The sequence below is a fragment of the Fonticula alba genome (genome assembly GCF_000388065.1).
Source record: "Fonticula alba strain ATCC 38817 unplaced genomic scaffold supercont2.2, whole genome shotgun sequence".
NCBI lineage: Eukaryota > Rotosphaerida > Fonticulaceae > Fonticula > Fonticula alba.
This window is the reverse complement of record NW_009242972.1, coordinates 457429-470190: the sequence shown is the minus strand read 5'-3', so window position 1 is coordinate 470190 and position 12762 is coordinate 457429. Positions and strand designations below refer to the sequence as shown.

The window sequence follows — 12762 nt, the reverse complement described above, 5'->3', positions numbered from 1 at the left end:
TGAGGACGGATCGGGCGACTGAGGGGTTGTCTGGCATAAAGCTGTGCGTGTGCATCCGCTCCCGCGCGCTCTCCCCCCCCCCCCCCCCCCCCCCCCGCCCCCCCCCCCCCCCCCCTGCCCCTCCCCCTCCTTCTTCTTGCCCTTGTTGTTACCTGACGTCGGCAACGTCTCCAAGCGTGACACGTGCCGTTTAATGAAAAAAGAAAAAAAGAAAAGATAACGAGCCACGGAGAAGAGGGGTGACAAGATCACCGGAAACAGAAGCAACTTGCCCACATGTTGGCCACACTGCTCTTCTTCCCTCCTTTCTCTCTCTCTCTCTCTCTCTCTGCCTCCCCGTCTTTGTCGCCCCTTCGGCCTCTGCTCCAGCCATACCCTCTGTCCTCTTCGGTGGTCTGTGTGTGCGCCACCACGCAGCCACACTTTGAAGCCCAGTGCCTGTATCATATAAATCTATCAGCTCCTTCCCCTTCCCAGCGCACATGCCTTTCCCGATGTCCCCCCTTCCTGTGTCTGCCAGAGCATGGGCCGGTCCCCGTCTAGCCCCCTCCCCCGAGGAGCGTCTTGGCTGTTGAGACATGGTGTAGGTGTATTCCAACCCCCGAGGGGGCGCACGCCCCCCCCCCCCCCCCCGAAGGAGGCACACGGCATCAACTTGGCATTCTTCTCGGGGTGATAGGCGCCAATTCTGGCCCAACAGCCACCATCCACCGAGGGCAAAAGGAGAGGCGGGTCGCGTGTGCGGGGAGAGCCAGGGGCCTAGCCACTCGAGAGTGGCGTCCTCCACGGGACCTGTGTCCTCTGCTCACTTCACGAGAGCCTCCCCCCCCCCCCCCCGCCGGGCAAAAGACGCCCATATACTCCTCGATCTTGTGCTTGTCGTGTTTTTTTTTGCTCACTTGCCCTCGGACTCTCGCTTGTTCTCTTACATGCATAAAAAAGCCCTCATATTTGCTCAGGGGGGCCGCCTCTTCCGTGAAGAGGCACGGCCGCCAGTCAGCCCGACTTTTGGCCTGCCTACTTTTTCCCCTCTCGCACCACCCACCCCCCATCCCTTTCAATGGATGCTTAGGCTCGGGGGTGGCGCGGGCCGGGTGGGGCGCGAGCCGGGCCGGGTTCGTGGAGGCCGGTCGGTGCTTGGCCGGGGGAGACTGTGGCTGGACGCGCGAGCGGCCGGGCTTCTCTCACATGGTCCGGGCGCCGCCCTCCGGGGTGCCCATTCCGCCGCTGTGGGCGGCGCCGCCGGCCCACGCATCACCCGCAATGTCTGAGTGCTTGCCGAGGCGCGTGTTGCCGCCGGAGTACAGGGGCTCGTGGCTGGGCGCGGGCATCGTCTTGACCGTGGCCGAGTCCGCCTTGTGGGCGGTCATTTGCAGCATCTGGGGCATGCCGAGCGGGACATTATGAGCCAAGGCATCTCCGTTGGTGTAGGCGTCCGAGTGCACCGGCCACGTTCCAATGGTCTTTGCGAAGGTGCCATCAGCGCGGCGCTGCCACAGGTTCTGAGGAGCAGGCGGGGTGCGGGGGGGGGGGGGGGGGGGGGGGGTGTTGGTCCGTCCCGCGCCGCAGGTGAGGTTGTCACCCCACCAAGAGGCAAGGAGCGAGTGGCCAGGAGGATATGTCAGCAAGCGCCCCTCTCTCTTTTGTTGCCTGGCCGAATTGCCGCCCTCGGCGCACGGGTCTTCATCACACAGCCCCTTCTTCAGACCGCCCGCATTGTCGCCCGCCTGTGGACAATCCACCAATTCTCCCAACCCCCCTGTGGCGCGGCACACTAAAGCAACTCTCTCTCCCCCCCCCCCCTGCCTTACTTGCGAGTGTCCACGAGCCCGCACCTTTTCGCCGAGCGGCAGCCGGGCGAAGGTGTCCTCCTTGATGACGTATTCCACGCCCAGGCACCGGGAGCCCGTGCCAACCGGCCGGCCGGGCGTCTCCTCCAGCAGGAGGCATTGCGTCACGCCGCCCGGGAGCTGCGAGCACACACGGCGAGTGTCAAAGCGCCGGGCCTGGGTCTCGACCGCTTTCACGGCCGCGGCGATTTGCTCATCGGTGGTGGTCTTCTTGGCGGCGGCGGCGGCGCCGGCGCCGGCGGTGGTGGCGGTGGCAATGCCAGTGGCCGGGGCGACGACCGATGAAGCGCCGGCGGTCTTGGCCAGCGGCGGCACGGCCACCCCCGGCATCGGGGCAGCGATCACCTCGGCGGCCGGGGGGTCCTCCTTGCGCCACTTGAAGAGGCTCCAGCGCTTGGGCTTCTCGGCCACGGTGGTGGGCCCGATCGGGGCGGCGGCCACGGTGGAGCCGGTGCCGACCATGGTCGGGGCGGCGTCGGTGGCCCGGCGCAGGGCGCGATTCTTCTCCTCCGCCTCGGCCCGAGCAATGCGGGCCTGCTCCTCCAGGCGAGCGCGCTCCTGGGCGTCACGCAGTTCGTTCTGGCGCACGCGCGCCTCCACCTCCTCCGATTGGCGGACCAGCTCCACCCGGGTGGCGTGCTCCATCTCGGCGGTCTTCAAGGCGCGAGCCTCGCGCGAGGCCGCCTCATCCAGGAGGTCCTTGCGCTGCCGAGCCGTGAGGGCCATCTGCTGGCGGGTGAGGTCCTCGCGCTGGCGGATGTCCGCGGCGGCCCGCTCCAGCCGGGCGATCTCCTGCTGGGAGGTGGCTCGAGCGGCGGCCTGACGCTTGCCCGATTCGAGGGCCTCACGCTCGCGGAGCAGGGCCTCCTCATTGGCGCGCTTCTGGGCCTCCAGCTGCTTGAGGGTGCGCTCGTACTCGGTCTGGTGCTTGGACAGCTCGCTGGCCAGGGCCTTCTCCGAGCTGCTCAGCCGGCGCAGGGCATCGCCCTTCACCTCGGAAATGGCGCTGGCCAGGCGCTTGGCCTCGGCCTCGCGCTGGGCCGCCTCGCGAACCGCCTGCTGACGGACCTGGGCCAAATCATGCTCGGCACGGGCCCGACGCAGGGCCGCGTCCTTGGCCTCCGACAGGATACGCGCCGCTTCCAGGGCCTTCGACTCGGAGATCAGGGCCTCCTGCTCGAGCTTCTGCCAGGTGGCGGCGGTCTGCGCGGCGGCGAGGGCGGCCGCCTGGCCGCGGTTCTTGGCCAGGGCCGCCGCCTCGGCCGCTTGGATGGCCTCGCGTTCCTGGATGGCCCGGCGCCGGGTGGCCTCCGACCAGCGGGCCTGCTCGCGCTTCTCGCGATCCAGGGCGGCCATGTACTTTTCCCGGGCCACAGTGGCCTCGCGCTCGGCCTTGCTGACCGATTCGCGCAGGCGATCGGCCTCCTTCGGCGACAGGTCATACTCCAGCGTCTGGCGGAAGGCCTCATTCTGCGAGCGCTGTGCCTGGCGCGCGAGGGTCTGCTGGTGGCCGGCCTCGGCCAGGCTCTCGCGCAAAGTGCGCTCCTTCTCGTCGGCTGCCAGATCCAGGGCACGCTGGCGCTCGACCGCCTGGCGGGCCTCCTCGGCGGTGTGTGCCCGGCCGGGGGACACCGGGGCCACTGGCATCATCCCCGGGCTGGGGCTGGCCGACAGCGGCTGGTAGACCGCCGTCGAGGCCATGCCGCCCGAGGGGGGCATGTGAACCGGGCCGCCGGCGGGGGCGTGGTGATGGCCGGCCGCCAGCTCGTGGGACTGCTGCTGCAGGCGCCGCGCCTCCTCCATGGCCTCCAGGGCATGGTGCTCGTTGATCTGAGCGGCCTTGGCCTCGGCCGAGATGGCCTGCGCCTGGTGCTTGTGCTCGGTGGCCTGGCGACGCAGCGCGGCCTCGGCCTCGGCCCGGGCATGCTGGGCCTCATGCTCCGGGTCCCGGACGCTGCGCGGCTCCGGGGCACTGCCGATGATGCGTTCCCACAGGCTCGGGGCCGGGGCCGGGGCCGGGGCCACCGCGGCGGCGGTCTTGGAGGCGGCCTCCGCCACGGCATTGGCGGCCGTGGCCACGCCGCCGGCGGCCCCGGCGACCATGCCGGCGGCAGCCGTCTGGACCTCCTCCACCGCCTGGCGGCCGGAGCGCACCAGGCTCTCGGCCGTGTCGGCGGCCTTGCTCGCGGCCCGGTCAATGCCGGAAGAGGCCCGGTCCATGGCGGTGCTGACGGAGGCCCGCGCGGCGCGAGCCGTCTCCTGCATGGCCTCGGCCGCCTGTGCGGTGCCCAAGTGGGCACGATCCTCCGCCCGGCGGGCCGCCTCGGCCAGGGACCGCTGGTCGGCCGCCTTGCGCAGGGTGTCCAAGTCCCGCTGGACATGCGACAGCCAGCTCTTTCCCATGCTGTCGAGCTCCCCCTGCAGGGCGGCCGAGCTGCGGCGGATCTCCTCCTGCAGGCGGGCCTCCGCCCGGCGAGCCTCAAGGCTGCCGCCGGTCCCGATGCGGGCGATGTTCTGCCCGGCCTGGCGAGCGGCCTCATCGATGCTGGCCTTCATGCGCTTGATGTCCTCGCGCAACTCGGCCTCCAGGCGCCGGGACGTGGGCAGGGTGCTCTCATTCATGGTGGACGTCGACGAGCCGAGGGTCACCAAGCGGTCGGAGATGCCGGAAAGCTTGGTCTCCAGCCGGCCGAGCTCCTCAAGCAGCCGGCCCTTGGCGTGGTGCCAGTCGGCGTAGGCCCGGTCGGCGGCCTGGTTGGCCTCGGCGCTCAGGGCCTCCAGCATGCCGGGCCGGCTGCTGGGCCGGTCATCGCGCAAATGCGCCAGCCGGTCCTTGAAGCCGGCCCACCGGGACACCGGGGCCCCGGTGGGGACCACCTGCTGGGCGGCGTCCTCGCCCGTGAAGAAGTCCCGGAAGTAGGTTGGCGCCTCGATGGTCTCGGAGAAGGTGGACTTGATGGCGTCCCCGGCGCGGCGAAAGGCGGCTGTCAGGCTGCCCTCGGTCGGGTAGCCCACCTGGGCGTCGTCGGCGGCCCGCTCGGCCGCGCGGTTCAGGTAGCCACGGTAGCCGGGCTCCTCGGGCTGGCCCTTGCTCCAGGCTTCGTAGGTGGCCGGGACCGAGCCCGGACGGCCATCCGCTTGGACATGGACCAGGGAGTCCTGGGGGGCGAAGTTGTCCCTGGAGCATGTCGGGGGTCGGCTGGGGTCAGTGACATGAGGGCGAGCGGGGGGGGGGGGCTCGCTGGTGCGCGGGAGCCCGAAAGGCGGAGGCAGCAGCGAACATGACCGGGCGCAACACCGGCGGCAGGGTGAGCCCAGGGATGGGCAAGAAAAAGGGGCCCCGGAAAAAGGGCCATCAAGAGAGAGGGCCCCAAGCGAGGGGGAGGGGGGAGAGAGGGGGGGGGGCGACTTTGACCGAGGGTGTGCGTACACAGGCTCGGCCACATTCTGGATGGGCTGGCTGGCGCAGTCCAGCGAGCCCAGGGTGTTTGGCAGCTGGTTGGAGTTCTCCATCCGACGCATGGCGGCTCCCGGACCGGCGGCCTGCATGGGGGCAGCCGACTCGGAATAGTACGAAGGGACATACTGCACTCCGGAGCCGGTTGCCGCCGCCGCCGCCGTCGCGGAAGAGCGCATGCCGCTCTCGATGCCCTCGCGCACATGCGCCGGGTAGCCCCGGGTCTGGGCCGGCATGGGGGTCGCACTCGGGCCGGGGGTGGCCTGTTGGGCGTACGCCCCGGCGGGAGCGGGCCGAGCCTGGGCCGGCATGGCCTGGGGGGTCATCATGGCCGGGCGCTGTTGCTGCTGCTGGGTGGCCAGGGCGGGCGAGTGGCCCGGCTGCATCGGCAGGGCATGCTGGTTGGCCATCGACGCCGGGTGGTAATTCATGTATGTGTCCATGGTGGCCGGCTGGTAGGCGTGGTGGTGCGCATGGTGGTGTGCGGAGCCGCTGCGGTTGAAGACTGCCGGGTACTTCTTCGGGGTGTTCCACACGGCCAGGCCGACGCCGGCCAGGCCGGCCGCGGCCACCGTGGTCATCAAGAGAGGGAGCTTGGAGCCCATGTTACGGGAGGGGGCCGACATCTTTGCGCTTCTCCGTGAATGGTCTTTCCTGGAGGCCGACCGGCAAGTGAGGGGGAAGCCGAAAGGGCGATCAAGAGGGAGTTAGCGTGGCGAGAGAAAGCACCGGGGGCAGGTCCCAGTGAAATGGACAGCGTGGGGCTAGCACAGGCAGGAGAAAAGGCGCGCAAAAGGCCCGGGTCAGGATACGTGTTCGTGCGACGAGTGGGAAAGAGGGAAGCCGATGCCGGAGCCTCGGGGGGCTCGAGTTCCGAGATGCGGTTTCTTTTGGATAAAGCCCGATCGACACAGGGCCTCAGTGCCGAGGGGCGGGAAGGCGCGCGACGAGCGCCACAGGCCGCGGCGCACACGCTGGCGCTGCTTCGTTCGGACCAGGGGGGAAGATTTCCACCTCTGCCGGCCGACACCGACCGGCCATCGGTCGTGTCTACTTGCCGGCCGCGGCTCGGCGGGGGCTCGCCTCGGCCCGACCGATCGCCCCCCGCCGCCGGGATACAGCAATCTACGTCGACCACGCGGCATCCTCCAGCGGCAGCCTCCTCTGCCCTCCTTCCCCCCCCCAACACCCGCCCAACACCCCCCCCCCCCCCCGGCGTGCCCAGGGCGCCGTCTCACCGGGAGGCGGACCAACGACGGCTTGGGCCTGGGTCGGGTGTGCCGAAGCGCCGACATGGCGGATGGCAGCCAGCGGGTGACCGGCCTCCGGCACTACGGTCGCAGGACCGGTGGGTAACGCGTCACGAAGCCCGGCACTGGCACGCATGTGGGCATGCGTGTCTCGTCCGGCGCGCGCTCCAGCCGGCACTAATCAACCCCCAGGACCCAGGGCATGGGCCCCCGGGGGGAGGGGTCACAGTTGTGGGTCAATATGGACCAGCCAGAGCGTTTTACGGCCCACAACGCGCCATTCCGCGAGTCACGCGACACTCAGCTGACACGTCACGTTCCCGAATACAAATTCGCCAGCACCCGTTTTTCCGCCCGCGCTTGCTCCCCCGGTTCCATCGGTTCGCGGGCCGTGTTTGTGGCCGGCGTGCGGGGGAGTGCCGACTCTGCCGGCCAACGGACCCATGCCTGTGTCCCCCCCCCCCCCCCTCCTGGCCCGTACCCGAACCAGTTTTCACATACACCGGTTTTCTCTGTCGGGAGATCCACATTTTCGCTTGTCATGGTGTGCATGCAAGCTTTGGCAATCAACACACCAGGGGGGAAGGTGGCAGACGAGGAGTGGGGTGGTCCCCGCAGGCAGATCGGCCCTTCGCCCGTTACTTCGGAGGCATCCAGGCGGGTGCCGGGCCGCGAGAAGAGCCAGGAGCCCCCGCACTGGGGCGCGCCACCGCCCGCATCCAGCAGCCCCTCCTCCGCCCTCCTCAGCGGTCCTCTCCTCCACATTGCCACCAGCCCTCTCGCGCGCGTGCCTCTCTTTTCCTCCCCCCCCCCCCCCCCCCGCCCCTCTCCCTATCGCCCCCTCTGCTCCCATCTATTCGTCCATCTCCTTTCCCTTCGGCTCGCCGTTTCTGCCCTCCCCCTCTCAGCCACTCTGGTCTTCTTGTCTCCTGCCAATTCCCCCCCTCCTCCGCTTTCTCCGCTTCCTCCGCCTCCTCCGCCTCCTCCGCCTCCTCCTGACAGCCCTCGCGGCTGCAAGTCCGCCGCATGTCCTCGCGGCTCTTCGACCAGGGGACCCCGCTGACGTCGCTGCTCGGTGGTTTGCCCCGGGGGTACCCGCTGGCCGGGCCGGCCACAGCTGCACCCCGGAGTGGCGGTGGCGGAAGTACAAGCGCCAATCCCAGCACCGGGGCCCGAAACGGCAGCAGCCCGAGCGATGTTGCTGTGGTTACATCGATCTTTGATGATCTGAACGTCTCCGGACAAGCCTCCGGGACAATGGGCGCCGACTCGCTGCCCCACTCACACCCGCTGGGCGCCGGGCCGGGTTCAGCCTCATCGGCCCAGTCCACGCGGCCGGCTCAGCCACACCTCCTCAATGGGGACTACTTCCGGCTGAATATCCCGGAACATCCCCCCCCGTCTGGAGCCTCTGTGCGTGGTCCCTCATGTAGTGCTCCTGCCTTTCTGCTGCCCTCTTCCCAAGAATCTGACCCCCGCTCCCTGCCCCCCGCCCCTGACACAGGACTTCGCCGCGCGACTGAACGAAATCCGCAACTCCATTCGCGCCACCGACCCGGGCTTCGGGTCGGTCCCCTCGACCAGCGGGCCCTCAACGGCAGATCCCTCCACCGCGAGCACCAGTGCCTTCTCGTCGCACTTCGCGAGCGCCACCTCCTCGGTCATGGGCTCGCCCATGGGGGCCGACCCCCTGGCCACCGCCTCGGGCACCGGAATTCACTCGCTGCTGGATGTGGACCCGGGCCTTTCGCGGCCCGGGGCAGCGGCTGTCACCCCAGCCGGCGGCCCTTTCGGTGCCGCGACGGCGACTCCAGCCACCAAGGCCGAAGCCGTGCACCCTTCGCTTGGACTTGGGCAGTCACTCTTGTCACACCTGCCACCAGGCCCAACGGCGCCAGGTGCCCCCTCGTCGGATTTCGGTCGACTCGGCTCGGAATCCAACCCCCTGCTGATGTCGATCCCGCCCGGGAGCAGTGGCCTCTTTTCCATAGCCGAAGTGGACTCCTTCGGACCGGCTCCGGGCCCGGGCACCACCGGCCCCGGGGCCACCACCGCCACCACCGCCACCACCAACAACGTCCCGATGCCCACCGGCCAGACCGATGCCGGTCTCCTGCTGGACATGACCGGCGACTGGCCCGGCTGGACGCGGCTGTCCGGAGCCGCGCCCATTGTCCCGCCCCTTGGCGCTTCCTTCGGGGCCTCGGCCTACTCGGCTGGCGGGTCCTTTGGCCCGATGCCGACGGAGGATGCCTTCATCCATGTCACCCAGCCGGCATTGCGCTTTGATGGCCGAGCTGGCCCGGGAGATTCCATCCCCCCGGGTGGGGCTGGCACTCGGCCAGCACGTGCATCCATGGCCTCTGGACTTCGGTCGGAGGCGCCGGTCCCGGCGGCCAATGTGCCGGACGATGTGGAACGCCGGGCCGATGCTCAGATTTCCCTGCTGCGTGGGAGTTTGGCAGCCCTGCCGGGCTTCGCCACCAGCCTGCTTGAGCAGGCCGGACCCGTGAATGTGGCAGGCTTGCGCCCGACCGTCGACTTCTCCGTGGGCACCAACGATCCGGTGGCCCGGGCAGCACGGCTACACCGAGATCTGGCCGACGCGCTGACAAGCAAGGTAGCATGCCTGGAGCGGCGTCTGGCGGCCGAACACCGTCGAGCACAGGCAGCCCAGGCCCAGGAGTTGGAGATCGCCCAGCGGCAAGTGGCCCTGGATGAGCAAGCCAGCGAGGCATTGACCGAGCTGCGCCTGCAAAATCAACTCCAACAGTTCACCCTGGATCGGCAGGATGCTCGAATTCGGCAGCTGGAAGCGAGCCTCACACAGCAGGGGCAACTTTTGCGCGGAACACAGGCGGACCTCGAACGCATGGCCCTGGCCCGGGAGGCCGACCGGCCGGTGGTGCAACTTTTGCGAGACAACTTCGCCGGGGAATTGTCCCTGCTGCGGGAGGCTCTCGGTGGGGCCCGGCAGCAGCTGGCCCGTCGGGAGGCCCAAATCCAAGGGCTGCTACTGTCTGGCCACCGGCTGGAGGGTGCCCTGCGGTTGGCGCGCGATGCGGCCGCAAACCATCAGGAGGCGGCGCGTGCGCGCGATGCCGCCCTGGCCGAGATGGCGCAACTTCGCCAGCGCAACGAGCAGCTCCAGGAGGATTTGGTCCAACTCCGGCATCTCCATGCCGGGATGCAGCGTGAACAGCAGGCCCTCTTCGGGCAGGTGCACTTGCTGGAAGATCAAAAGCGCGAATTGACCACCTGCGCCGACTTGGCCACCACCAAGGCCGAGGAAGTGACGGCCCGGTCGCGCAGCCTGGCTGCCGAGATGGCCTCCCTGCAGGACAAGCATGCTCGCATGGGGCAGCTCCTGTCGAGCCTGGTGCAGCAACGCTCGGGCCAGGCGGCCAATCAGGCGGCCGCCGAGCAAACCAGCCAGCTCCAGCGCCTGGAATTGAGTCATTTGCGTCAGCAGAATCAGCAACAGTCCGAGGAGCTGGCCCGGCTGCGAGAGGTCGATCGTGAGCTGGCTCAAGTGTCGGACAAGCTGAAGGAGGCGCAATTTCAGCTGGTCCTGGCGCTGCATCAGGGGTCACGGCGGCCGGCTGCCCTGGAGGCGCCGGCCGGGATGGAGGCCACTCCGGTGGTCGCCGGCACCACGGCCGGCCCCTCGACCGGGCTGCTGCTCTTCCTGCTGTCGATTGCCACCAGTCTGCTGGATTGGTCTGTTGGCCGGAGCGGTGGGGATCCCAGTGTTGTGGGGGGTCGTACTCCCCTGCACGATCGCCCGGCATCATGCGCGGAGGTGGCGGATTGCCTGCAGTCGTTGCATTTGGATGCATTGGTGTCCGGGCCCGGGCGCGGGGGCGCTACCCCGGCTCGGGGCTTGGTCCTGCTGGCTGCTCCGCAGGCCCTGCTGGTGTCGGGGCTCTCGCTGCAGGGTGTCTTGGCGGAGCTTCGCTCGGCCGGCGTCCAGCGTCAGGTGGACCCAGCCCTGGCGCGGCTCTTTGCTGGCGGCCTCGCCGGAGCATCTGGCCCAGGCGTTCACACGGCGGCCACGCCCGCGGCCACGCCCGCGGGTGCGGCTGTCGGATCGACGATGGCGACGGGGCCCTTGCCCACCTCCAGCGGGCCGGCCGCCGCCGGCCATGCATCAGCCCCGGCCGCGATCCCTTGGCAGATGGACTCGGTGGAGGAGCGCGCGCGCGCGCTCTTCGACCGGCTCTTCCCGGCGGCCGATGCGCCGGCCAATCGCCCGAGTTCCCTTGCCCCTGCTGCCCATTTGACTTCGGCCCCTGCCCCGGTGACTGCCACTGCCTCTGCTGGTGTTGGTTCGTGTGCCGGCTGCGGCTCATCCGTGGGGGTTCCTGTGGAATCGACGCTGGAGGATCAGCTTTTGCTGTTGGACTTCGGTGATGCCGAGGCCGTGGAGGGGACAATGTCGCAGATTGCCGAGCAGGTGGTCCAGACAGTGTGCAATCCGGCGGACTTCGCTCGGCATATTGTCGAGGCCCTGAGCCCGGATGGCTTGAGCTGGCCCGGCGGGACGGAGGCTCTGGCCTCGGCGCTGGCCCCCTTCCGCGGACAGCTCACCTCCGGCGTGGTAATCGCCCTGCGGTCTTTCTTCCGGCTCACGGCGCAAAGTGTGCAGTACCTTCAGGGCCTGGTTCGCTTGATGCGCGACCGAGCCCGGCTCGTTGGAATGGATGTCTCCTCGGAGGACTTGGCTCAAATGCGCGCGCATTTGAGCCAGCTGTCTCCGGCGCAGGTCCAACAGTACCTGCCGACCGTCTTGCGTAAAACCCTCATCCTCCAAGCGGCGGTGGCCGAGTTGACCCACCAGAACAAGTTCCTGCGCGAGCGGGTGTCTCAGCTCCTCCCGGCGCCGGTGCTTTCCGGGGGCCTTGACCTGCCGGCGGGGTCTGCGAGCTTCGGGCCCTTTACGCCCCCGGCGGCGGTTGTCACTCAAATTCCCAGCTCAAGCAGCGCCAACGCCGCCGCCGCCGCCGCCACCGCCACCGCCGCCACATCAGCAAATGCCAGCCTACCTGCTGGGAGTCCGGTGGCATGGACAACTCACCTCCATGTCCCAGGGCCACGTGAGGAGGTCGTCGTCCCTTCACAGAAGGTGCGTGCATCCGTCTGCTGTGTTCATCCTGCTTGCTTCATCCTCTGACAGCCTCCTCCCTCCGCCCCTCCTCCTCCTTCTCTGGCCATCTCCTCTCCGCATCGCTGCCATGTTCTAGGCTCGTTCGCAGGCCGACGAGCTGGAGCGCATTCTCGAGGAGAATGCCCGGCTAAAGGGGAAGATTTCCAAGTACAAATCGGCCTTCGGCCAACTCAAGAGCATGATCCCCACGGCGGCAGCGGCGGCCGCCGCCGCCGCCGCGACAACGGCCACTGGCGCCTACTACGGCCCGGCGGCCGCCAACACGCCTCCTCTCGGGGCCGCGACCGCGGTTGCCGGCGATCGCATCCCTCACCACTACCACCGGCGGTGAGTGGCGATGCGAGCAGCCGGGGCCTTCTCAGTGTATCCTCCACTTCCCTGTTCAAAATACCACCCGAGCCCACATGTGTAGGCCTACGCGCACACACACACGCACACGTACACGCGCGCGGGACAAAAATATAGGCCACAAGCAGACCGGAAATGCGCTGGCACACGCGACGCCAAGATCACGCCCTCCTGGCAACCTGAACGTGTTACCGCTCATGGTGAAGGTGCTTTTGGATCACGTCCCCTCATATGCCCACGCTCGCTAGCTACCGCGGCAAATGTCTCTGGCACCTGGTGGGGACTTGTGCGCGCCCTTTTTTTCTTCTTTTTTTTTTGGCGCCCTCGGTCCGCGGCAGGCGGTTTCTTCCGCGGACCCTCGCGCATCCACTAAAGCCGCCACCTAGACCGTGGGCGGGCTTGGCCGATGGATGGGGCTGGGGAGCTGGTCTCGCATGGGCACGGGCGCCTTCGCGCGTGAATTAGCGCGCAACGGCCGACCCTCTCAGGCTTGGTGTGTGGGTCGGCATCGGGGGCCGGCAGGGGGCGGGGCGGGGGAGGGATGGAGACCGGTCAGGCTTTCTCGACCTTTTTCGGCATCGCCCTTGGGCCATGAACCACAAAGTCCGGCCTTATCCCTCTCGTCTCATCCCCTCTTGTCTGGCTTCCCCCCCCCCCCCCCCCCCCCCCCCCCCCCCCCCCCCCCCCCCC

The 12762-nt window shown here is 68.8% G+C and overlaps 2 protein-coding genes across 2 annotated transcripts; both read right to left on the bottom strand.

The window, feature by feature from the left end:
- Positions 1-1184: 1184 nt before the first annotated feature.
- H696_01126 (hypothetical protein) lies at positions 1185-5933 on the bottom strand (the record flags this gene model as incomplete). The annotated part of the gene is made up of 3 exons (XM_009495006.1): positions 1185-1502; positions 1836-5028; positions 5281-5933. 3 exons carry the CDS (start codon positions 5931-5933, stop codon positions 1185-1187), a joined length of 4164 nt encoding a protein of 1387 aa, XP_009493281.1.
- A 2671-nt stretch (positions 5934-8604) lies between these two features.
- On the bottom strand, positions 8605-11304 carry H696_01125 (hypothetical protein). The gene has a single exon (XM_009495005.1). The coding sequence runs from the start codon at positions 10394-10396 to the stop codon at positions 9380-9382; it is 1017 nt and encodes a 338-aa protein (XP_009493280.1). The 5' UTR covers positions 10397-11304; the 3' UTR covers positions 8605-9379.
- Between the last annotated feature and the right edge of the window lie 1458 nt (positions 11305-12762).